Source organism: Pithys albifrons, chromosome Z (assembly GCF_047495875.1).
Source record: "Pithys albifrons albifrons isolate INPA30051 chromosome Z, PitAlb_v1, whole genome shotgun sequence".
NCBI classification, from domain to species: Eukaryota; Metazoa; Chordata; class Aves; order Passeriformes; family Thamnophilidae; genus Pithys; species Pithys albifrons.
The window spans coordinates 37,273,667-37,300,994 of record NC_092497.1 but is presented as its reverse complement, the minus strand read 5'-3'; the positions used below and the strand labels follow the sequence as shown (position 1 = coordinate 37,300,994).

At 36.2% G+C, this 27,328-nt stretch overlaps 1 protein-coding gene across 3 annotated transcripts in view; it reads right to left on the bottom strand.

Moving 5' to 3' along the window:
• Nucleotides 1-27,328, bottom strand: part of PRR16 (proline rich 16) — a 153,549-nt gene that overhangs the window by 26,892 nt on the left and 99,329 nt on the right. The window contains exon 2 of one of the 3 annotated variants that reach the window (XR_011699937.1): nt 13,133-14,023. Coding sequence is in view for 2 of the 3 variants with exons in the window: in XM_071580714.1 (XP_071436815.1) it covers nt 13,268-14,023 (756 nt within the window). In the remaining variant the exon portion in view is untranslated. Of the gene's footprint in view, nt 1-13,060; nt 14,024-27,328 lie in introns of those variants that run through there. The other 2 variants (XM_071580714.1, XM_071580713.1) reach the window with 2 other exon arrangements.

The window sequence follows — 27,328 nt, the reverse complement described above, 5'->3', positions numbered from 1 at the left end:
CCAAACCCAAACCAAACCAAACCCAAAAAGCAAACGCACAAAGATGTGGAACTAAAGCAAATGTTTCCTTCCCATTCCTTACACATTCAATAGAAAATCAACAAATGTTAAATGCTTTATCATCTCCTGTCATGTGGCTTTCAGGAAAGAAATTTTTCAAAGATATCACTTAGAGATACAAAACTAATCTAAACAGGGACATCAGACAGTGGTGATGCAGTTCAGAATATTTCTAAGTGGGCTTGATGTTATTGTTTTCTTCTTCATGTCTACTTCAACCACTGCATTCCACTTTAGTGTGGTCCTTCCCTTATTGCCCCTAATATTGCCTATTCATCCTCTCCAAAGCTCTACCCTTTTCAGCCCTGCAATGTCATGGCATGACTTTAGCAATATTTCTTCCATGCTGTTTCTATGCTGTAAATTAGGGTTTGGACCTTTGGAGTGGGGAGTAGGGAATTACTTCCTGTTTCTCTCTGCAGTACTTGCTGCAATCAGCATCCACTCAACAAATGTGACCCTCAGCTATGCCCCAGGTCCCAACATGTGATGTTTACAAACCTTTTACAGGTATTAAAGAGACACAAACCACACTGCCCAATAAAATTTTATGTCTTAAAAAGGGCAAGAAATAACAGAATAAGCCTGCAGTTGCTTGCTATAATGCTGTTATGTACAGATACACACAGAAATGCTTACAAATGTTTTTTAAATTTTTCATGTTTGAAAAAGTAACAAGCTTCTCCCCTCAGGTTGCAGCTTTGGCTTTTAAAAATAAATTATTAAAGCATCATTCTAAAATTATATGCCAAGAAAGAAGTCTCATTTTTTGAAAGCTTTGCCAAAGGAGTTTTTTTTTCCTAGTTTTTCTAATATTCTGGTAGCTACGTTTAAATATGTACTTGCATATAAACATGGGCATGCCACAATAGCTGGGGGAAAGAAAACATTTTTAAAATTTTAACACTACACCAAAATACTTGCTACTGAACACACTAAAAAAGCTTCTAATGCAAAATAAATGTGGCACCTGTACTGTTTGGACAGCCAAAAAAGCCTCTGACTGTAAGCAAAAATGATGAAAAGTGAATATGCAAAATTTCTTGGGTTTTGATACCTCAAGTCACTTTGAACTCTTGGGTTCAGGAAGGCATTAACAAATAATGAAAAGTGATCAAAACATTCTCCAAAGAAAAGAGGCTAAACAAACTTGTCTCTGTTGTGCATCACATGAAAACATATGGTAAAAGAAAAACAAGATATTGAAATAAATTTGTTTCATATCAAGAAACCAGGGAGTAAAGAGAACCAATAAATCTCACGTACTTATGACACATGAGTGGCTCTGTTCACCCAATAGCTGCATTTCTGACCTTTTCAGTTCCTCCTTGAGAAATAAGGAAGAGAAAATGCCTTCAAATCACCCCTTCCCTTCACTTTTCTTCATCATCTTTTTGCACATCACAGCTGTCTGCCATTAGGTGGGTCCAATTTTCCCAGGAATTAATTCTGCAGGGCTCATGCTGTAATTTACTACCAGTCTTCAGAAAAACAAAGCTGTGAAGAAGATTAAGTCTACAATGGTTAATTAGAGCAACAATAGAAGTTTATAAACTTAACTTGCACTGTAGCATCTACACTATTAAATAGCAACTACCCTTGATTGTATCAAAAAAACCTGTTTCATTTGCTTATATTCAGTGCAATTCTTGAGGTTTCCTTGCAGATGTACAATACTTTAAGTTGCTTGTTTAACTCATATATCACCTGGTGTTAGTCAGTGAGCCCTATACTGAAAACATTTAAAGGAAATTTGACCTCAGATCCTTTATTTAGAGAGGGAAGAGGCAGCTCTAGTTTTGAAAAGCCTTTGTTATTGCAGCACAAATAGTGTATAATTTCATAATCAAGTAATAATTATACTGAAAGTTTTCTGAAAAACTATTTCCTGTGCTGTGCTACTTGTATTTAGCCCTTTAAACATAAAATAAAATAAATTGAAAAGCATACTATGTGAAACTGAAATGTGAAGAAAATTTGTCTTTGATTTTGTTCATGTAATGTATTATGAAAACAGCTTCAGCATAAACTGTGCTAAAAATCAGAAAATGGTATTAAGGTTTGATTGTAATGATTTCTCCTTCATTACTGATGGATGGAAACATACAGGATTTACAAAAAATCAGAACTGGTCTAAGAAAAATATTGTGTGGAATTCAGAACACCAAAATACTACATAATGCTATTTTGCACCACTATTTTTTCTTAAATAATAATCGATTTCTATTTCTTGAGACAGATCAAAACCCTTCTTTACCTTAGAATCAGTGGAATTGAAAAAGTAATATCAGGTAGTGAAAGAATAGTGTAAGCGATGCATAGGTTCCACTGTGGTGTGGTGAGTTGTCTTTGGCTGGCTGCCACATGTCCAAAAAGAAACTCTATCCCTCCCCTCCTCAGCTGGACAGGGGAGAGAAAATCCAACAAAAGGTTCATGGATCAAGATAAGGACCGGGAGAGACTGTTCAGCAATTACCATCACAGCTAACACAGACACAACTAGGGAAAATTAATTCAAGTTCTTGCCAATCAAAGGTCAGAGTAAGATAATGAGAAATAAGGACAAATATAAAACCACCTACTCCACACCTCTTCCGTCTTTCTGGACTTAACTACACTCCCAACTTCTCTACATCCTCCCTGCCAGTGGTGCAGGGGTAGAGTGAATGTTGTTTACAGTCAGTTGCCTCTGCCTCTCCTTCTGTTACAGAGTGAGGACTCTGCACACTCCTACCCTGTTCTAATGTGGGGTCTTTCCCATGGGAAACAGACCTCCCTGAACTTCAATGTTAGCCCTTCCCATGGGTGTTCACAAACTGCTCCAGCATAGGTCATCCATGAAGTCACAAGTCCTGCTGACAAATTCATTCTCCATGGGGTGACAGGTGATGTCAGGACACTGCTGCAGCATGGGCTTCCTGTGGACTCACAGCCTACCCACCTGCTCCACTACAGACCTCCATGGGTTACAGAGGGACAGCCTTCCTTACCACAAGCTGCATGGGAACCTCTGTTCTGACACCCAAAGCACCTTCTTTCCCTCTTTCACTGACCTTGGTGTACACTCTTAGTAATCTGTAATATGTATCTTTTTTATTAAAATCTTTCACCACACATATCACAGGTGCTGAAAGCTGATGAAACACTTAAACATGATTTAAAATATTAATTTCATGTCTCAGAGACAAATAATTAATTTCCTGCATGTACAGTTAATGAGTGATAGTGAAACAAACTTGTAAAAGAAATACTAGCATATACAAATGGTTTTCTAATAGTTTTCCTGCCCCAGCCTGTGAATTGAGACTACAAGATCAACAGTGGAACTTGTTACATTGGCAGTCCTCTTTCTAGAAATCAGTGAGTCAGTTGTAACGTATTTACAAACTTATTTCTTGTTCCTATTGCCTTAAAAGCCTTAAAAGAAGTGTCTGAACACCATGTCTTTTTACATCTGGACCTGAGTATCAGAAAAAAGAAGCTGAAAATGAACAATATATGTTAAAAAAGCATTATTACTACAAAATTTAAACATTGAGCTTTAAGTTAATATGTATTTACTATTCTGCTTCAATGTCTCCCTTGTTTAATGCTTCTTCTGCCTAAACAATACAATTTAGTCTCTAAAGCTGTTTCCCACGTGGAAGAATGAAAAACACTTGTAGCAGACTTACTCTAAGGTGTGTATGAGATCAGAATTGACCTCAGAGTATAATAAATAATAAAGTACTTGGAACAAATACTTTCATTTTCTGTACTTTTGCACTGAATACTGGCATAATTGGCCTGCACATCAAGGTGACAAGTTCAAACTTAAATGACAATAAACCAAAATGTAAATATATGCATTTTAAGATGCCTAACCAGACAGTCAATGTTAGCTGCTGCTTTCAGATGTAGACACGTTCTATCTTTCTAAAATTATTTCCTCATATCTTCCTGCCACTGAGATGATATGCTTTTCATGGACATCAATATTAATCTACTTGATACCATAACAAAAGATTTTACTAATTGGAACAATGCTTTGTAATGTCACAAGATGAGGACTAATTCAGTATTTAAGATTCTTTTCCAACTTTGGGCAAAACCCAAGTTTAAATAGTTTTTAAATAGTACGGCTGCTCTCCAAACAGCATCTAACTGCAAGACATGCTCTTAAGATATTTAAAAATCAGATCATGACAGTGGAAAAAAATCATCAGTCTCTAAAGCATTCAACATCATATTTAATTTTTTATACAGATTTCAAATATATAAATTACAGATTATGAATGATCATAGCTGTATTTCCACATTTTTTCAGGAAGTGTAATTACTGAAAAGTTTTAAAGAAACTTGTTGCAGAGTGATATGCTTTATCAATACCATATTATGACTGAGCTTGTTTTAAATAAATTTATTACAAACAGGGATTTAATATGAAAAAAAGTATTATGCATCATCAAAATCTGGCCTATTGGTTTACACAAACTTTCCTGTAGAGACTGGTAACCAATGTCATGAATCAGTTACACTGCCGTTTCAAGTCCATACACACAACAGTCTACTTAAGCCATTGGAGGAGTCTTAAAATTTCTGTGAACCATGAAAATTTTTGTTATATATCACGAAGAAATTGAATGTTTTTTCTCTCTTTTCTTTCTCCTCCCTCTCCCCTCCCCCTCCCCCCCCCCCCGTTTTTTGTTCGTTTGTTTCCAATGTTTTGTTGTGCTTTTTGTTTGTTTGGTGTTGGATTGTTTGGTTTGGTGTTTTGGTTTCTTGTTTGTTTTGTTTTGTTGCTGCTGTTATTGAACAGAAAACTGGAAGATCCCAACCCAAAATAGAAGATCAAAAAGAGAAAAAAAAGCACCACAATTTCCTCATTATACTTGCTAGGACAGAAATAAAAAAAAAAAATTCCAACAAGTCCTTAGCAGAAAAAAAAGCTTATCTACTATCTTATTCATTCAAATGAGAGTGGTGCTATTTCTGTTGCTAAATATCCATTTGTGTTTCATTCACATCTGCAGGGATTATGTTTTAGAAAATAAACATCCATGAAAAGCTCTTCCTTATGTATTCATTACTTTACTGGTATTATGATTACCTTAATTCTTATTAAAAGATCTGTTTTACTAGAAGGATTATTTAAATGACATCATAACACAACTCAGAATCTTATTTTGATTATATTTTGTCCTCAGTTATTTTAGTGAAGCCCAGTCATCTATTTGAAATGTATGTATGTGTGTATATACAAAAACATTTTGCCTGCATTCTTATATTTTACAGAAAAAATCAAGTCAAGGCAATCCCCATATTTCTGTGTCCAGGTTGGTACTTTTCCCACTCTCCTTTCTCATAGTCTGTCTTTTTGTCTGACTCAATAATTTGGAAGAAAAACAGTTTTTCAGACAGCTTGGACCACTCAACTGGTCCACTGCTGCACTGCAATAATGTCTGTATTTGAATCATTGCATGGATGACACAGGAATGATCAGCAAGGTTGCATTAGGATGGTTTTCCCAGAAACAGTGCAGGGTTAAACGTATAATTAGTCACATCAGCACTGGAATTTGAAGAGCATTTTTCTATGACTGCATCCTCTGACTGATACTGAGGCGGATTCCTGCACAGCTGACAAACACTTTGGCTGGTAAAGGATTAGTCAATACAGCTCCTCTGGAGTATGCTGTTCTGCTGCAGATTTTACACACAGGTAAAGAAAGATAGCTTGTTCTGAAAACAATTCTAGAGGGTAGAGAAGCACTTTCATATATACACATAAAAAGCATACAGCCATTCATTTCCAGTCACCATAGAAGTAGAAGCAATTCATTAACAACCTGAACAATTTGTAAAGAGTTGTGCCTGTTTATAAAAAACAAAGTTTGACATTTTAATTTTGCTGCTGGCATGCTTAACTGATCTTTTTCCATCTCTCTTCTTTGTCAAGTATAAAATTGCACCTGCTGGCAACATCAGAAAAGTATATTTTTCATCTGTCTTTTAATGAAAGGTGTATACGTTCTTTTAATGGCTAACAGGAAGCATTAGAGTAAATTCCTTTGCCTTACCACTGTAGACTGCCAAAGTATTTTCCCTACACTTAGTGTATTGTCTTTTCAAGAGAAATACAATTTTAATTCAAGGGCTTCATATTGTGGATTACTGATTACTTTTCCAACTAAATTCTTACACAGCTCACTGTGGAGAATTTTCTTCATATTTCTAGTCTGATTTTACGAACTCGGACAACTATCTTCTTTTCCCCCCCCCATATTAATAGGTCCTCTGCTGTCAGAAACCTTATTTCCACAGAATTAATAAATCAGCTTCCTTCTAAACATTCAATTATGTGGAGCAAATCGTAGTCAGAAAATTTAAACTTCCTGAAAAGTTTAGAGACTATGAAATAAATTTACTTTTCCTGAATTTGTAATTTGCACTATCTCTTTCTGAAGATTGTTTATAAGGAAAGGACATTTTCCAGTAACAGCCTACTAGATCTTGGCACTATTAGGTCCTGCTTGTGGGGAGCTGACCCTGGCTGGATGACAGGTGCCTACATCAGCTACTCTATCACTTCCTCTCCTCAGCTGAACAGGAGAGAGAAAATATACCAAAAATCTCATGGGTCAAATTAGGGACAAGGAGAGACCTCAGCAATTACCATCACAGGTAAAGCAGACTGGATTTAGGGAAATTAATTTCATATATTGCCAGTCAAGTCGGAGTAGGAAAATAACAAAAACTAAATCTTTAAACACCTCCACACCCCTTCCTTCTTCCTAGGCTCAGGTTAACTCCTGATTTCTCTACCTCCTCCCTGCCAGTGATGCAAGGGGACAGGGAATGTTGGTTATTGTCAGTTCATCACACCTTGTCTCTGTCGCCTCTTCCTGCACAGACCTTTAAAGATCATCTGGTTCAACACCCTGCAATAAGCAGGGACATCTTCAACTGGATCAGGTTGTTCAGAGCCCCAGCCAAACAGACCTGGAATGCTTTCAGGGATGGAGAATCTAAAATTTCTCCAGGACACTTTTTTCCATTGCTTCATTTCACCCTTCATGATGAATTTCTTCCTTATATCTACTCTGAATCTACATTTCTCTAGTTTAAAATCATTACTCCCTCTCCTATCACTACAGACCCTACTAAAAAGTATGTTCTCTGTTATATAAGGCCTCTTTAGGTATTGAAAGGCCAAAACAAGACCTCTCTGGAGTCTTCTCTTCTCCGAGCTATACAAACCCAGCTCCCTCAGCCTTTCCTCATAGCAGAGGCATTCCATCTCTCTGATTACCTCTGTGGCCCTTCTCTGGATCAGCTCAATAGGTCACTGTCTTATTTTGTACTGAGCACTCCAGAGGCCAATGCAGCACTCCAGGTGGGGTCTCATGATGACAGAGTAGAGGAGGAGAATCACCTCTCTCAACCTGCTGTTCACACTTCTTTTCATGCTGCCCAGGATACAGTTGGCTTTCTGGACTCTGTACACCCATCGCCAGCTCAAGTCCAAATTATCATTCCCAAGTACCCTTTAAGTCTTTCCCAGGGCTGCTCTGAGGCTGTTCATTACCCAGGATAAATGGATACTGGGGGCCACCCCAAACCAGGGGCAGCACCTTGCACTCGGCTTTATTGAACTTCATCAGTTTCACATGGACCCACTTCTCAAGCTTGTCCAGGTCCCTCTGCATGGCATTCTGTTCCTCAGGCATGTCAGTCACAACACTCAGCTTGGTATCATCTGCAAACTTGCTAAAGGTGCATTAATGTTCTATGCAATTAGTAAAGATATCGTATAACACTGGTCCCAGCACAGACCCCTCAGGGACACCACTTGCTGCTAATCTCCATCTGTACATCAAGCCACTTATCACTACCTTCCAGACATGACCAAGAAAACAATCCATAATCCACTGAATAGTCTATCCATATCTCTCTAGTTTAGAAGGAAGGATGTTGGGAGGGACTATGTCAACTGCCTTACAGAAGTCCACATAGATGATATCTGTAGCCCTTTTTTTGTCCACTTATGTAGTCTCTGCATTGTAGAAGACCACTAGGTTGGTCAGGCATGCTGGCTGTCTGAAATCACCTCCCTGTCCTCCATGTGCCTTAGCAGAGCTTCCATGAGGGTCTGTTCCATGATCTTCCCAGGTACAATGGTGACATTGACAGGTCAGTACTTTCCAGGGCCCTCCTTTCTATCCTTTTTAAAGATGGGTGCAATTTTTCCCTTTTTCCAGTTACCTGAGACTTCACTTAACTGCCATGACTTTATGAATATCACGGAAAGTGGCTTGGCAACTACATCAGCCAATTTCCTCAGGACTCTGGGATAAATCTCATCAGATCCCATACACTTATGTACACTCAGGTTTCTCAGGTGGTCAGGAACTTGATCTTTACTTACAGTGGGAGGGAATTTGCTTCCTCAGTCTCCATCCTGCTCTCCATCCACTTGAGAAGTGTGGGAAGAAAGATTGCTACTGAAGACTGAAGAAAAAAGTTTAGTGCTTCAGCCTTCTCCTTATCCATTGTTACTGCTTTCCCTGTAGTATTCATGAGAGGCCATACACTTTCTTTGCCTTCCTTTTCCATCTGATAACACCTGTTGAAGCCTCTTTTATTATTCTTTGCATCCCTTTCCAAGTTCAGCTCTCCCTGTGCATTGACCTTCCCGAACAGAACCCTACACAACCAGGTGATTTCCCTATAATCTTCCCAGGATACCTGTCACTGCTTCCACTGCCTGTTCATTTCCTGCTTTCCCCCTTTTTTGACCTCCAGGTCTTTACTGATCCATGCCTATCCCTTGCTCCCTTTTCCTGATTTCTTAAAACTGGGAAAAAGAACTCCTGTGCTTCATGAAAATATCTCCCTGTCCCTGAGACCAGTTTCATAGGTGATCTCATTGACTAACTTCTCAAAGAGCTGGAATTTTGCTTTCCTAAAATTCAAGGTCCTGAATACAGTCTTCTCCTGACCCATATTGGGCATGAATCCCCTCTCAACTTACCTCACCTTCCCAGCTATCCTTACACAACAAGTATGGGCCCCTGAAGTCTGGCAAACATGGAAATGAGGACAAGAGAAATGAGAATGTTGATGAAGGTTCTTCAGGGATGGAGGGGTCACCAGTAGCAGGAAAGCCTACCCTCCACATCATGACCTCCTCAATTAAATAAAGAAGTGTAGTAGTCATTGGTGACTATTTTTAGAGGAATGGAGGGCCTGATGTGCTGACTGGACCCAACCCATCAGACAGTGGCTCAGGACCTGTAAGTATGCAATAGGTGCTATGTATTTTTATGATTAAGAATTCCAGACATTGTGCTTACCGTGGTTTACCATAGACATTTATTCTGCCACATGCCTTTGCACATACCTCACTTGCAAGACCTTGCTGCAGCTCTGAGCCTTATGCTTTCATTATTATTACCAGTTTGAAAAGTGGATAGGTAATTTTCTCCTACGCATACACACAACCTCTGAAACAGCGTGGATCACAGCACATTTACAAATAGAGTATCAGAAATATTGCCTGTGTAAAAACATGTGGCCAATACTCGTGCTTATTTTAAGAGTAAATCAGACAAGCGACATAGCAATCATAACATAATTTTATCTCCACATGTAAAATTACTGTTCATGGTACCACTCAAAGGAAAGCCATAATTAGAACATGGAACAGAGATCTGAGCAAGTCCAGAGGGGATACACAAAACCATCTGGTAATTAAAAAATTCATACTGCTCTCTTTTTCAAAACTAATAATCACGTTTTCTGAAAGAAGTTAATAACTAGAGCTGTAGCATACTTCACTTACTTCATGTCAAATTTTAAATAAAATATTTAAAAATAAATAATGTAGATGAATATTAGCAGTCTTTCCTTGTTTTTAAGAACAATGTGATAAAAGGTGTAACAACTCCAGAAGACAAGAAAGAAGGAAGAACAGTGACTTTATCTAGGTGATAGAAAGATCCACGATCTTCTTGAAGATTCCTACTTTATGTCCTTAAAAAGGATTGTTACTGGATTCTATCCACCTAGCATTCCTTTCTTACAATTCACTCATCTGTGAGTTTTTATTAATAAATGCCACTACAAAAAAAAAAATCAAGCCGTTTCATTGTTTATCTTAATGTCCCTAAATTATTTTTTCATTAAATCGATAGAAACTAACTTCTCCTTCTATTTGCATTTGGGAAGTCAGGATCTGAACAATTCAGACTTTAAAATATATTTGGAGAATCAAAACTGAATGTGAGACTGAAGTGATGGCAAACACTGCATTAAATCTCTGAGTACTGTTACTGGACTTTCATTTTTTTCAAGTATTTACATTTTCACAAACCACTAAATGTATTCTCAGAGATACCACATCTACATTTCAAAGGCAGAGAATTTCTGTCCAGTTCTAGTTAGCTTATTGGGTTTTCCTCAGTAAGGCATGAAGCATGGTATTTTGTAGGTGTTCAAAAACCCTTCACAGAGCTTACATTCCTAATACCTATGTAAAACCCTGCTGGCTGAATACAGCGTTGCATTCTTTGCTATGGTGTTTCTGTTAGCAGTTTTCAGACAGTGCCACAAAACTTAATAGTTTCCCATGCTTTCCAAGTTTACCTGTTCTACCCTTAATTTTATCCTGTCATCTCAATAATGTGAAATTGATACACTGATAAAAATACCTTACAATAGGACCCAGACCACAGGTATTCTTATTAAAATAGAATTGATTCCACATTTTCACTCTGATTTAATAAAGAATTTGGAACAAGTTGCATTAAAGAAAGCCTGAATTGGCAAACTTTGCTGAAAAAGAATGTATTTCTGTCACATTTTGGAATTTCATTTCTGGACAAAGCACTGCATTTGAAAAGACGCATATTTTCTTTTTATAGCACGGCATTTGTACCCCTGTGAAAATGCATAAAGAAAGGCAGTAGTTTGTGAAAAGATATTCAGGAGGCACGATGAAAGAGACAAGAAAGCAATTTTGAAAGATGGAAGATGGTGGATAACAAAACTAAACATGAACTGCTGAAACTCAGATGCTACTTGCCAAAGTTGAGAACATTAAACTTAACACTGCAACAAAATTGAAATATGTATCAAAGCACATCCATTGAGAACACTATCCAGTTTGGAGGTCTAGATGTTCTGAGAAGCCCAGAGGAGAAACATTGTGCTTTCCTATCAGAGGTGAGTTCAAACTGGAAAAATTAGGCCAGGTGGGGTAGGACACATGCAGCAGACCCTAACCCCCTACAATGACTCAGTGTTATTTTCTCTAATTTAAGATGAAACACAAATATTTTCTATAAAACATACAATAATTGATTTGCATTATCTTGTAATTTATTGTACACAGTAGCTCTTTTCAGAAAAAAACCCAAACCACTAAATTATCTTATAACAGATATATGATCTCCACACTATTGATAAAGTCAGGAGGCCAGGAATTTTCTTTCTAAAAGGAAAACCTGCAGATATACAGGTAGATATTCAATGATTTTAAATATAATTTTCAACACGTGGACAAATGTAGAGTTCCAGCATGTGAACAGAATCTACCTGACAAAAACCTCATTTGGGCAGCAAAGATGTCATATATATGCAGAATGAGTTATTGTCTCCTGCTGCAAGCGTGAGGACTTACTTCACTTAGCAATATCTCTCATGGGATCAAGTATAATGAAACAATTCAAAACGTAAAGTGCACCATGAAAACCACATGAGAACATCAAGGGAAAGCATGATTAAGCATTTAAAATAATTTTCTTCCTTTGCCCTTTATGCAGTGAATACAGCAGGAAGATTTAGACCATTAATGTGTATTTGCACAAAATACAATCGTTTACTGCAAAGGTTTCCAAGTGGTAGTTATCTGCTACAATTTTTGTCAGGATTCCTATTTTTGTTCAGTTGAAATACTATAAATATAGTGTACTATGTATACAGGAAAGCCAATTTAAGATTGGTTCGCAGTTTAACACCCATTAATACATGTAAAATAAATTAAAATGAAAAATCTGTTTTGTCTAATTTTGTCTGTTTCACCATAGAATACCTTTTACATTTCTGCTGAAATAAGAATACATTTTTAATATAGTTTTTGATACTGGCAACGTGAGATTAATTTAGCACAAGTTTTGTCAATAACAGAAAAATTATCAGGTTTTCTTCACTAACAGGATGTTTTTTTAACTGTAAGATCATGTAATTCTCTTTGTGAGAATAAAAGGATGTTCTTTCATAAAATAATTAAAAACACTGAGGACTTTTTTTCAACTAGTAAGAATATTAATTGGGTTCACCATCAAAATGTGATAACATATAAAGTATCTTGTTTTGCAATGTTAATGCTTCATAATTGCACAGAGCTTTTCAACTTCAAAGCTCTTTACATGAATTAAATGGATGTCCCTGAAGGCCTCAGGCAATATTTTCACTGCCTTCAAAGCGAGATTTGCATCAGACAAAAGCTTTGGGAAAAACACAGGACTGGGCTTTGTTTTTTCAGTCTACTGCCATTTTGCAGATGGAGCAGTGGAAATAGGGGGGAACTGAATGGGACTATCTTAAAACTCTGTACCTTTCCATCAGTTGTGACACACAGAGCAAGTGAGAAACAAAACACAAGATAACTCAGTCTTCCACAGCCAGGCTAACATACATTTCAATTATTTCTTTGCTTTCCCACTAAAGACAAAGCTGACTGAAAGTCCAGTGATTATTTCCCTCTGCACCATTCCACATACAATGCATTTGTTCAAGCAATCATGCAGAGAAAAATCTATTTGCTACAATTCAATCAAAAACTGTTATCTAGTATTCCACTTCGCTTCATCAAAAGACATTTGAAGTCCCAAACCCTAGGAGCAATGCTTATTCCCTTATGCCAAATAGACTGAAATCTGTCACAGCATTTTCACACTGAACTTTCTTTTCCTTGTCTTTTAAAACATGTTTCTTAACTGCTAAGGAATGTTTTTTTCAGCATCCTTTGCCATAATGGTGGGGGATTTTGGGGGTACAAATAAGATCAAGTACTCCTCTTTGTACTTACCATGTGACTCTTATGCCACTCCACTGGACATAGGGAGTAATACATTGAGTCTTTTTATTGCTCAAGTAGAAAGTGCTTATTACCTATTTATGTTTATATATAGAAAAAAAATAGAGTTATTACAAGTGGCCTACTTCACACTGTTGTAGTCGTTGACTTCCTTAAGATGGTCTTCTGGGGTTTTGGTGCAGTTTGTGGAGGCACAGTTGTGGGTCTTGGAGGAATGCTATTACTGGGACTTATCCCCAAACCTCCATTTTCTAGCGGAAATGGAGGCAGAGGAGATGGTGGAGGTGGCAGAGGAGGGCACTGATGTGGCAGCTTTCCCGCAACATGGGCTGACTCACTGTGCAAGTGCACATCCCTGTTTCTAATGTTATACCGAACATCACAGTCAGGGCAATAGCCATGGTACTGTACTTTTTCACTAAATCGTACCCGTTCCCTTGCTCCTGCCTGAGGACACCGTTCTTTCTCAGGTCTGAGCATCAGAGGCTGCATCACAAGTTTATCCAAATTATTGTTCTGTATACAGCACATATCTCCATTTGGGATGCGGCTGGGCCCAACTGGCAAACCCCCGTTTCGCAGCAGGGTGCCATTAGTCTTGACGGGGTTAGCCAAAGGAGGCAGCCTTGGAGGGTCATCACACTTGACAGGCGTCAGTCGCGGTGGAGGAGGGGGTGGGTTTGGCTTCCGCAGCACGGTGAGGATGGCAGAGGGGTGTGCAGGTGGCTTGATGAGAGGGGCATTGCCCCGCACCTTGACTTTCTCCAAGCTGGAAGCTGTTGTGCTGCTGGAGCTGCTGTTAAGTGTGTCTGTTTTGGAACTGTCTGTCATCTCATCCTCCAGCTGCAGATCAGATGTCAGTGTGTCAATCTGGTCAACCACCTGCACAACAGCCAGATTAAAAATGGTGAGAAAAACTTGGCTCAGAGAAGGCAGGGGAAAACAAAAGCACTCTCCACTATCAGTTTATACTCCACAGAACTGAAGCATCCATTTTTTTCTGACCATTATTTCTTTTTTCTTGTCAACATAATAAAATAATAATAATAAAAATGACAACAAGAATAATGATAAGGTTCACTGGTTTGCTAGCTCATCACCTGAATACAAGAGAAATATAACTTGAAACAGTCTAAAATGAAATTCCCCGTCTTTCCCTCCAGGGTTTACTTGGTAATATCATTGTAAGTGAAGTGCAATCCTTCAATATTACGCTTTGCCTTCCAGCGCAGGAGGAGACAGAATTGTTCAACTTTAGCTTCTACATGACAGCTTCTGAACCCAAAACTTCTGCAGAGTATCTTCAGCTCTGACCTTTCAAATAGTAGATTTAAATATTCATTCTCTGTATAGACGATATTATACAATTACAATCTTAAGTTTGCTACCTACTTTCCTCACAACTATTTAACATAACACAGGCTCTGAGAAACAACTTTCCTCTTACATTATCTCCTTTTATGAAAATTTTCTTTAAGATCTGAAATCCTCTGAAACAACCCTGAAATAGCATTACCTGAAAGAAAAGAGGAAAAGTAGCTTGGTTTCCTAAGTAACAAGCTCTTAAGAACTCATGCACTTGATTCCAACTTTTCTCTACCTCCCATATTTCTGTTGTAGATTTTACAATGTTAGATTTTTTTCTAGTCTTCAAGACACCTTTTTCTACTCAGTTTTAATAGGACATGCAGCCGATGGTGCCTGTACTTGGTAGAGGAATTTTATCATATGACAATTAAGGGCCCTTCCTGAAAACTGCATTTTACTCAGTACCTGGTTGAACAGCTGTAGTTAAAAATTACACGTAACTACAACAGATAACACAGGAAGTAAGTACACATTTAAAAACTGATATCTGTCTTTTATATTCTCACAGGACATACGCAAAATGATCAGTAGCTGAAATGTTGCTAGCTAACTTTGGTACATGAATAGAAAGCTTGTGCTGTTGTTTGCGGTTCTTAAGGGTGACCTGTGATGTTCTGGATGGGGCAGCCCAGTACACCTGAAATGAAACTAGATGCTGCCATTGTACCACAGAAACTTTCCTTTCTACTTCCTGCCTTCAGTAATTTGGCCATAATACTATTGATTTCAAAGAAACACTAATTTTGGCATATGAGCCATGATGTTATCTGCAAAAAAGGTGAAAGTCATTATTGAAGGCAGTGACTCTTTTTTCAGCCAAACCAGTCACTCATTTATGTGTTCATTAGCAAACAGTAAATAACAAAATCAAACTCACCATAAAATAAAAAGCACTTCAGCTTTCCTGCTCATACTGTATGTAAGCTGAGTTGCATAATACAAAAATCATAAAAATTCATTGCCTTCCTTCCCCTAAAACCAGCAAACAGGCAAATAAGCATGATTCAGAAAGAGACCTTTCAAACATCTTTGAAAAAAAAATTACAATACTTTTTCTCTAAAAGACCAAAAGAACTATTCATTTATTCAGTATTCAAAGCCCAGTACTATATTGCATTTCAATTTCTACTTTAGCATTTTGATTTTTCTCAAGAAAAGGTTAAAGAACAAATATACCCTGAAAAGACTGACATTAAATCCCCCAAACAATCAGAATGTTATTCTGGAAGTTGAAATGTACAGTTGAACTCTAGTAACTGTCATATCTGAAATATCTCCTCCAGGTTACAACACATGACTACTCTTGGAAATTGCAGAATAAAGATAGACAAACCTCATTTGTACCAAAATTCATAGCCACAATGACACTTTACAGGTGAAAGAACTCACATTATCATCTTCCATTACATAAGCAAACCAAGGCAGAGAGAATTTCTCAAAAGGAAACAAGGAAAAGACAGTCAGGTTCTGGACAGAAAGCCTGAAATTCAAGCATCTGTCTGCAAATATAGTATGGATTTGTGTAAATATTAGGGGCTACCTACATATGGCTAATTATACTATGATATTCCATTATGATTTAATAAACTGTAACAGTTACAGAATGGATTGATGCACCATAAACTAAAGAAACTCCCTGGCAAGCAAAGAAAGAGAAATGTTATGCAGCACACATGTCAGTGGCAGACCACGGTGATGTGAAAATTTGCATCCATTCAAATTTTCCTTTTGAGAGTGCAAAAACTTTCTCAAGAGTAACAAGAAAATTTGTTATGAACTGCCTTCAAGGAAATGACTATAGAGTTTATCTTTTGCCTTCTAGGCAAATGTACAGTATGCATCAGATTTTTTTTTCATTTATGCATTTGTAAAATATAAACCCAGCATGAAATGGCTCTGAATAGTTTATTTGTCCAGATTCATTCCCACCAGAAGCTGTGATTCTGTGCATTGTCATTTTCTTCTGCTTTTTTTATCCCAGAAGATAACATTCAAATAGATGAAAAAGTAATAAAAGCAGGCATGACTAAGACACTGAAACTGCCATAGTGAAAAAGAAAAATGTTTTTTAGAAAAATATGGCCTCCATTTTACAATGCACCTGCTAAGGAGGTGAGAGACAGAATATTAACATAATTAAAAAAAAAAGAAGTGTTCTAATGTATCTGCCCATTTTTCCAGCTGGTATAAAACAGGACTTGATTAACAAGTACAAGTATTGAGGATACACTGTTTTGTAGCCTGAGGAGCATCTTGGTCATTAACCAGATCTGAGCTCTGCAGAGATGCCCATTTCTCCCCTTCCAGCAATATCCTGAGACTTCAGGATATAGAATAGAATACAGTGTGACATCCCTGAACACACCCAGACATCAGTTTATTCTTATCCCCTTTCTGAGTTGTACTGGAGAACAATAATAGGTACCCAATAGGGATGGATTTGGATTTCTCTAGCAGAATCCAAGAAATTGATTGATCTGTTAGTACATGGGCAGACCAAAAATATTTTATCTTGAATTCTAAGTCATTCAATAAGTCAAATCCATGCTTATATCTTAGAAATATGTGTAGATGGAGCTTTTGGATAGTTTGTTTTTTTTGGTTTCATTGCCTTTCATTATTTGATAACAGCTGGGTATCTGTTGAAAATGAGCAGAAAAAATTATTTTGATAAAGCAAATTTAATGTACATATTCTGTTTAGCCTTATCTCCAGGTTACTAATTGAAAATTATTTTGTAATTTCTTGTCCTTTTAATTTTTTCTTTATGTAGACATTCAAATCTTTCTCTTTACTAATGCTCAAACTGCAGAGAAGATCAGCAACAACAGCATTTGCAGAACATCTACATAAGAATTTATAATCATCATTTACATTACCCAAAACAGCAGGGATATGCTTAAAGACTAATAGCCATTTACCAAACACTAATACTTAACACTAATAGCCATTTACAAAAAAACCCAAAAAAACCCAAAAAAACCCCACCAAAAATCAAACACAAAAGCTCACTTCAGCAAACAAAAAATCAAGAAAAGTAGGATGTGATTCATTAGCATTTTGCTTTTTCTTGTTCTTTTAAATCTTTATGTAAGCACTAGCCTTTCAGTGCATTTGGGTGAAAAGTGTGAATTATGAACATCCCAATTGGGAAACAGTCAAACACTCAAATGAAACAGTGCTCATAAATTAATTCATACATAAGCACAGACTAACTTCTCACAGAATCTTGAATCAGAATATTCTGAGTTGGAAGAGACTCATAAGGATCACGAAGTCCAACTCTTAAGAAAACAGACCATACTGGGATTGAACCTGCAACCTTGGCATTTTTAATACCATGCTCTAACCAAGCAAGTTGTCTCGTGAGGTGCCTCCATGTTGAGTACCTAACTGAAAGAACAGTTCAAGGTAAAAAAAGTGTTGTTAGAGTGTAGGAAAGTGACAGATGTTTGCTAAAGCAAATGAACATTACTGCTGTTGACTTCTTGCTTGTCAATGCACTGATTTTTAATATTCTTAAATATGTTTTTAGAACTTTATTAAATCTCTATTTTAAAAGGTTTTCTCAAGATATCTGAACTAATAACTAGACTATTAAAAGTGTGTAGAGACATATAATTGAATAGATGTTAGGAAGTAACCAGGTGGTACTTTCCTCATATCAGCAAAATCCAACTCTTCACAAAGAATGCCATAGGTCCTTGAGAAGTCTTACAGACAAGCAAAATAACATTTCTCTCTGCTTCAAGAGCTTTCAGGTTTCGACTGGGCACAGAAAATTAAAGCACAAGAATAAAAAGAAGTGAAAGGGAAATGATAACTTGCCAGGTAGTAGTAATTAAGAGTAGGCAATGGAGCAAGATCACTACATTTTAAGAGAGGACTGTGAAATAAAACAGTGATTGCACTCTGGAATCATTAGAGCAACACAGAGGTTGAAGAAGCCAAACTGAATCCATGGATGAGTGTTGCAAACATGATTCCTGAGAACAAAAGAAAAAAGAAAGCTGAGAAAGGAAAGGTAGCTATATAAGAGCACATCTCACAAGAACCAGACAGAACATTTGAGTTAAAGGATTAAGTAGGATCTATAGAAATATGACATAAGATCTTATTCTCACTTCACAAAGATTAAAGAGAAATATGATTTGTGTGGCACTTCTGAGGTAGAACCATAAGTGAACTGAGACTAAAGATCACTATTTGTAGATAACTTTCCTCCCTTTTTTGTCTCACAATACACACAACATATTATACTGTTAGACACAGGGGTAAGAGTAAGTTACATACAATTAAAACAAAACAAAACAAAACTCCACACCCTGAAAATCTGCATTTAGACTCAGAAATTATGTGCTGCAACTATCAGAGTATGGAGAATAAATCAATTCTATCATGTTCAGGTAAAAAGGACATAAATACTATTCAACCCAATTAAGAAAAAACAAACAAATGAACATTGAAATTGTTAACAATTTGGAAAGCAAAGACATGCTGCAGTTAACTCATCCCTCAATTTTACCAAACTCTTATATTAAATTGCTAAAAATATAGAGCTAGCCTAAAGTACTGCTTTTCCACTGAGGTCAAACAGCAGTACCTGTTTAAAGTAACTTCAGAATCTTTTCTAAGAAGAACTCATGGGATTATTAAAAGTGGCCTATGCTGACCTAATATTTCTATTGTTTCAGTTGTAAGTTTTGTCTAGTTTTTACATCCCCTGATGAGGCCCTTTTGTGGATGAATGTCGCAACTTGGCTGGATCAATAATCAAAACTCCAAATTTCTCACTGGAAGCCAGGATCTCATTCCAACTTTTTAATCATAACACTAAAACATGACAGAGAACGTAAGAGTTTCTTGTACTTCTTAATTGTATCCCTAAACTTGTCTTAAGAGTATCTACCATTAGTCACAAACCCTTCTGTCAGTGTTTCTCTTTGTGTAATTATCTACTACACATGCAATAATACATCTACTGAGAGTTTTATTATCTCCTTAGAATACATGTTTGGTTTTCCTCCAAGTTCAAGGCAGTATGAAACAAGGCAATAAGGTACCCATGTTTAGTGAATATATAATCTACTAGATGCACTCAATTCCACCACAGACAACTGTTGTGCTTTTTTTGTAAACCATGAATAAAGAAGTAAATTGCTCTTCAGAGAGAAAAGGAATATACTCTTAGAGATTCAAACATTTTTAAGTTCATAGAAGTTTTTAAAATTATATTTCCTACGATGTTCATCCATTTGCACTGGTTTTTCTGTTCTTCAAAGTTTCACATGAATTTATGACTTAGATTCTGAGGCTTTTTTTTCTAAATTTGCTTCTGCACAGGCTAGTAGGTCTCAAAAAAGCTGCATAAACAGAATGGAAGCAGTATTTAGCTGATATTATTTCTGAGATGGAATAGGAATAATCTATAAATTACTCTTTAGTAGTACTCCAAAGCAATGTGCAGCTATGAATTCTGACTTAACATTTTGCAGGAGGTTTACTAGAAAATGAAGAGTTATGACCAGATATGGAATTTGATTTTAAATCAACCACAATCCAATCAGGTCATGAGACTAGTTCATAGTTTGAACTAAAAAAAGTAGGAGGGGAATGAACAAAATTAGGTATATCCTTCAAATGCAAATAAGTGCAAGCAAATTGTCTTAATTTCATTGGTTTTGAAGTAATTAAAGAAACTTAGGAAGCTGAACATGGATAAATATTGTACTGAATGGGCAAAAATTTACTAGCTGATAAGTCATAAGAATAAACACACAATTAAGAACAAAAGAGCAATCAGCTTTGGCACAAAGAGGCTACTCTTGCCTTTAAGTAAAGAACTGGTTATGCTACATCAGTAGCTCTAATATTTTATGACTGACTCTCTAATTGTACAAGAAATTGTTCACTTGCTATAATTACTACAGGAATTTTCTAGACAAGCTGTCAAACTATTTTCACTCCCATCACCTTAGCTTATAATTTCTTGTACAGTTATTAGTTTTTTGTTGACAGAAATGAGCATTCAATATATCTAAGGATACAAAAGAATCGTTTTCCCTACTAAGTGCCTTTAAATCCCAAACTAACACAGAGCTAACAACAAATGAAATTAAGGTCTCTGTTAACAGGGAGAGAGTGATTACCTCTCTTTACAGTTTAAGTGGCATAGCATCTGTGTAACACCCTTTACTCAGGTGCTTATAATCCAGCCTCAGTCATCCATGTTCATACCTTGTGTATTTTGCCAAAGCTAACTCCTCTACCTTGTGTCCTGTCTCCTCCCATTCCCAGAAAACAGAGCTTCTATAGCTAAGAGAAACTAAATGATAATTAGCTAGAAACAAGTTTAAAATGTGGTGTAAGCAAAAAAAATTGCAAAAAGAAACCAAAACAAAAGGTGTAGCAGGAGAGACAAATGGTCTACTAAGTAAAATTTTGTGAAAAATTAGAAGAAAGCAAGTGCTCAGGGAAGAACACAAGAAAAGTCATACAGAAATATTTCTGCAGAATCTTATCCTAGTTCAATCAATTTCTAACTCAAGAACCTCTTAGCAGATTTTGTATTAAGCAGATCTTGACATATTCATCTACCATGAACATGTGTATTTCTGCTTGAATCTGTATAAGCTTTTAGCATCTGCAATATCTTGCAGTTTCTCACCTTCATTATTCGGAGATGCCACCTACACCTCTTTCTGCTTGAGAAAAAAAACAGATGCTTTTATAGACAAAGTGCTTTATGGACTTGCATAACACCCAAGATGTAGCTGTTTTTTGAAACTGCAGCTGCAGAAGCCCTCTCATCTTTGCAACTGGGTTGTGTTGTTTTTTTTTTTTTTAAATTGATTTTACAGTTCTTCCATTAGTATCTTAATATCTGAAGGTGTATTAATAAATAATAATGTCTGTTTATGCTAAAATGCTTTAATAAAGCACTAAGGAAGAATTAGATATTTCAGTAAATACTGACAACCATGCAGATCAAAAGTTTAGCTTTCAGGAGACAACTCTTACAGAAGCATCTTAACAGCTCAGTCACTCACTCTGCAGCACCAGCAAAGGACAAGGTTGGTGTAAAGCCTGTCAGGTGTTAAGGCATCAAAGAGATTAACATGGAGCTGTGGTCACCACAAAGTTTAGGCTAAAAAATACATTAGTAACTTCACCAAACTAGTATTACCCTTTAGAGTACATTGACATAGAATCATAGAACAGTCATGGCTGGAAGGGATCTCAAAGATCATTCAGTTCCAACCCACTGCTGTGAGCAGGGACGTCTTCCAGTAGATCAGGCTGGTGAAAGCCCCAATCAACCAGGCCTTGAACACTTCCAGGGATGGGGGATCTGCAGCTTCTCTGGGCAACCTATTCCGGTGCCTCACCAACTCACAGTAAAAAGTCAATTCCTAAGATCCAATTTAAACCTACTGTCTTTCAGTTTAATGCTATTGCTCCTTGTCCTGTCGCTACATGTCCTTGTAACAAGTCTCTTTCCATCTTTCTTGTAGGTTCCCTTCAGGTACTGGAAGGCTACAAGTAGCTTACCGCTAAGCCTGCTCTTCTCCAGGCTGAATGATTCCAATTGTCTCAGTTCTTCCTATTAGGAGAGGTGCTCCATCCCTCTAATCACCTTGGTGGCCCTCCTCTGGACTCCCTCAAGCAAGTTGATGTCCTCCCTGTGCTGGGGTCATCCCAAAGCTGGATGCAGTACCTTTAATCTTACCCTCTGTACATAAATGAAATTAAAGTTACCTACTTTTCAATGACAGGCTTTATTCAACTGTTCTCTGACATTTTAAAGTAGACAGAACACCAAGTTAGGCTGGGTATAAATGTGTAAATAAAAATTTAAGACTATGTTGGGCTCTTGAGAATCTTGCAAGGCCATGAAAGCTCAGTTTCATCATTCAGGGAAAGCAAAGTGGGAAACACACATTTAGAATCTTAAAAGACATTTTTCCGTGAAGGAATAAAATAAGTAGAAATTACAGTAAGCTGTTCCTTATGTTCACCTTTAAGAATTTAATACAGACATAATAACTCCCCTATGAATCCTTTTGGATGACATCTGATAGGAATGCTGTTTGGAAGATTAGAGAGAGACATGAAGGCAGGTATGTGGAATGTATTCATAACTTGATGAATAGTACAAGTCTTGTCGCACACAAACGAATCATTATAAAATTGTGATAAACAGAAACCTTGAGAAAATAAAGTAACAAAACCGAAGCAAAAATAAAGTAACAAAACCGAAGCTTTTCTGAGAAAAGCAAGTTTAAGCAAAATTTGTAACAAAAAAATATCTGTCCTAAAATAGTAATTGAAACAAGTCAGCATTCCTTAATAATGGCCACAGAATTTCACACTTCCTGTGAAATACTCACATGATCTCATATTTGGCAATATAGGAAAGTAAATAATTTCACAAAAAAAGGAGATTACATATTAAATATTGAAAAGAAATAAAGAATGACACTTGTTTCAACTCTAGCAAGTGGTGCAATGATTTCACATGTGTCTTGTACCCAGGCTGAAAGACAAACTGCCACTCAGATGCAACACCATGTAAGCAGAGCAAATCAGTCCTCATACTTGAAATATAAGTATGATGCATATCTGAACGGGCAGTGTTAACCTGTTCAAAAACAGCTTCCAAGAGCAGCAACAAATCTGGTATAGCTTGTTCTGAACATTGAAAAAGACTCACAACTAGAAAAAGGAAAAAAGGGCTTTTAAGTAAAGGAGAAATATATGAGGACTACATAATAAAATATAAAGAAAATTTAAATTCACAAAACTCACAAAGAAAATTGGAACTTAATGGTAAATTCGCAGTTCTTCCTTTATTGTTACACTGATGTCAATTATATTTTTTTCCTTCCTCTTCAAATTTAGATTTGAGTGTAGATGAAGCCTGTGTAACTATTTAAGAAGTAGGTAGAACTTCTTTGTTATTTGAGTTTTGCACATTTTCTTCTAAATTTTTGGAATTATAAATTTTTGGAAACAAAGATGGCAGACCTCTATTTTATGCTTTTATATAAGAAAAGAAAAAAAAGATGAAGCTAGGAATGTCAAATATACATTTGATATGTATTTCTGCCTACTTTTTAAAAAAATATTCATTGGCACAAAGAAGGCAATTTGAAGATAATTTGACAATTAGCATTCAATGCTTAATTGCACATGTAAAAAAAAAAATTAAAAGTCCTCCCTGTAAAATACTTGAAAATTAATACACAATCCTTGTTTAAATGTTTCAGTAATACTCCTTGCAGCTTACTGCTTCTTTTCTTTCTCAAAACAGGTAAAAAAAATTGAAAATTGCTGCTTGTTGATAAAAACGAAGGAATGGTTAAGCTGTGCATTTTCATTGTTGCTAATATTTTCTGAATAAGCACATTGTAAACAGCTGAAAATCCAATACTATAAAATCTTAGGGATTTTAGTCCCTACATAACAATCTTTGATATAAACATTCATTCATGATGACTACAAATACAGTGATTTGCCTAATTAGACAGCATATTGATTTAAATGAAAGCTAAATATTTGTCTAAGCTTTTAAATATTAAGATGAATAGAATGTAAAAGTTCCTTAATGTATGCACATCCCCAAACAATTAATGCTTACTATTGAGACTGAAAGTTCCTTTATAGGATTATAAATCTCATGTATTTGCATAAACAGTTCCCCAAGTACTCTCTTTAGATATGTTAATAACAGCTATGGTGAAAAAAAGGCCCTTGTAACATTATAGCTCTGAAAAATAATTTGAAATATTGAGCATATCCAAAACAATTTTTCTAAGAGGCTGGCAAACAACTCTATTGCAATTCTTTTACATTAACATCAGTCTTATGCACTGAGTATATTTCTCTGATTTTAAGTAAACCACCTCATCAGGCAGAGTATTAATCAGCATCCTTCCTTTTCTCCTTGCATTCTAAAATAGACTCCAGAACTAACTATTTAACATCCTATTCTACTAAAATGAAACAAAAGAAAACATTCTCCAAGAACAGCTGATATATCTTTTTTGCAGATGACATATTGAGCTGTTGGATTTTTTGTTTTAAATGACATTATATTCAGTCTCGATGGCCTCCATATTTTAGTATTTCAGCACCGTTTATGTTATAGTTTAAAAGCTGCATTTAAGCCCAAATGAAATGTGCAACAAACTTACATTAACCTGGAAATACTAACTTCAAGCATTTTGGACACTTATTAAAATACAGTTTCAACAGAGCTGAACAAAACTGAAGGATTTAGTTTATAAGACATGTTTTCTAAACAGTCCTTTTGGCTTCAAAACATGATCCTAAACTGCACAATCTATTCGGTTGTATTCTAATTTAAATACTTAACTAATTCAAAGTTTAAAGCAAATTTTAGATGAAGTGACAGCATTATCTGCTTTTTACATTAAAAAAATGCAAAACTTACCAAGGTAATAGGCTTTTTTTCTTCAGACATCCCTACAGTACTCTTTCTGTTGATATGCCTGTCTTTGAAAGAAAGAGCTTCCCTCTATGTGCTAGGTTGAGCTATATGCATGGATAAATGTTACAGATAATGATGATTATTATTAAAAGTTGTATAACTTTTCCAGCTGAAAGGTCTCACATGCATAAACTCCCTTCTCCCCCTTTGCCATCCTGGTGAGCTGAATGCAAGGCCTGGAAGTAAGTGTGCTGTAAACATTGTTACAATAATGAGAGAACACAGAATATTTTGTAATAGTGACCCTGTTGAAGGCTTCTTGGGACTCGGTTTGACTGTTTTTCATCTGATGTATTGGGCAGAATACATCACAGAAAACAGGCCACTGTGAGCTTACACCACCAATAACAAGAAATGAAACAGCCAAACTCTACTTACTAGAGAAAGTATTTGCTATGAATCTTGTAGGTTTGAAATGAATACACAGTGTTCTGCCTTTTAATTATTTGTTGCTCCAAGATAAATGACTTTTGCTTACACTATATCACAACATATGTAAGGAATTTAGTGATAAGTTACAGAATATTTTATCTTAATATTTATGGATATAATTTTTTTAGATTCAACAAAATGCTACATTTGAACAAGAGAAGTATATATAAAAATAGAAATTTATCTAATTTTTGGTTCTACATACGTAGCTTTTGTCTGCCTCTTAGACATATAAATCTGAGCCCTTCAAGTAGAGCTTTTTATATATTTCAAAAGTGAGTAAAAGCAAACTGTAGTTAAGGATTTTCTCATAAATAATTAAATGATTTAATAATAATTACAGTATTCTCATTAGCATAATACAATCATTGCCAAGACACTCATTTAAAAAAATTCAATCTAATGTTACATGTTTACATCAATGGTCACTTGTTATACCGTTAAAGCTGAACGTCATCAAAATCACTTCTTTCAAAGCTCAAAGAAAGCCTTCTGTCTGATTTTCAGTCACAATAAAATTAACAAATGACATAAACTGAGGATGCATGAGGAGCAAAGGTGATGAACAGAGTTTACAGCTAATGTTTGTAATGAGATACACACTCTATGTGCCGAGCACTAATGTTTAAGACAGTTTTCACATTTAGGAAAACTTCTGTTTTGAAATCTAGTATTTGTACTATTAATCATCCCTTCTTTAAAAAGAAAAACAAAATCAAGAAATCTGTAGCCCTGATATTTTCAGAACTTTTAAAGAAATTATTTCAGTGTGCCAAAATACAATCCCACTGGGTTTTTTTTCAAGCAATGAATATTAACTTTTTGTCCTTATAAGACCATTAGGTCGTGTTTTTGGCACTAATAGCTCTGTTCCAATTCTATTTCTAGTTGCACATCAGCTAGCTAGTAACATAAGAAAACTGAGAGCTTTTCTTTGCTTTTGCACAATCTGTGGAGCAGCTGGGCCTGTTTTGCCTGTAACATATTTACACTCCCATTACTACTGAACTATTAAAAGAGAGCTTGGCCATCTCACATGGTACATGATATTGTACTCAGTTCCACAACATTGTACTATTACTGCTTGAGGTCCAGATTATCTCCTATGTGCTCAGTTCAGACGATTCTGAATTTATGGCATAGGTTTCCCTTGACTGTAGTTAATATGGCTATTTTTAATGCAACAGAGGGATATGACTTACCAGAAATATTTATTAAAGGCTGAAGGTGAAATTCTGAAGAGGTCTGTTTTCCTCAGCAAGTGAATAGTTGCTTTTCAACAGTAAACTGAGGTAGCAAAATACATTGATGCAGAGAGCAGAAAACTATTTCCAAATAGATTTGCAAAGCCTAGTGATAAGCAGGGTCAGGAAGAAACTCCCTGCCTCAGTCATGCAGGGCAGCAAACTGCAGGTAAGATACAGTAGAGCTACCACAAATTTCCAAACAAAGACAAAGTCAAAATAATTTTCTCCTTCAAATGAATTGCCGATACTTAGCCTTTGAAGATTTACTTTGCTTTTGGCTTCCCTACAAAGTATTTTCCGATGAGTTAGCTTGTTAATAAAAAAGCAGTGGAATATTCATTTCAAATTTGTATATATTAATCATTATTTTTACAGTGATTTTGACAACATAAGGAAAATCTGATCCAAACTTCAAGAGAAGAGAAAGTTTTCTGTCTTTTGTACCTTCCTTTGACAGTGTCTTTTGGAGTTTACAAGACATGAACATCTTTTCCTCTTACTCTCTCTCTCACCTGAACCACTCCTCCCTCCGGCCCCTCCCCCCTCTCCCCCCCATGCAAGCAGCAAAAATTCCGCTTAGGTTAATAACGCAAGGGGCTCATGTACTAAATAATTTCTTTGATTGCC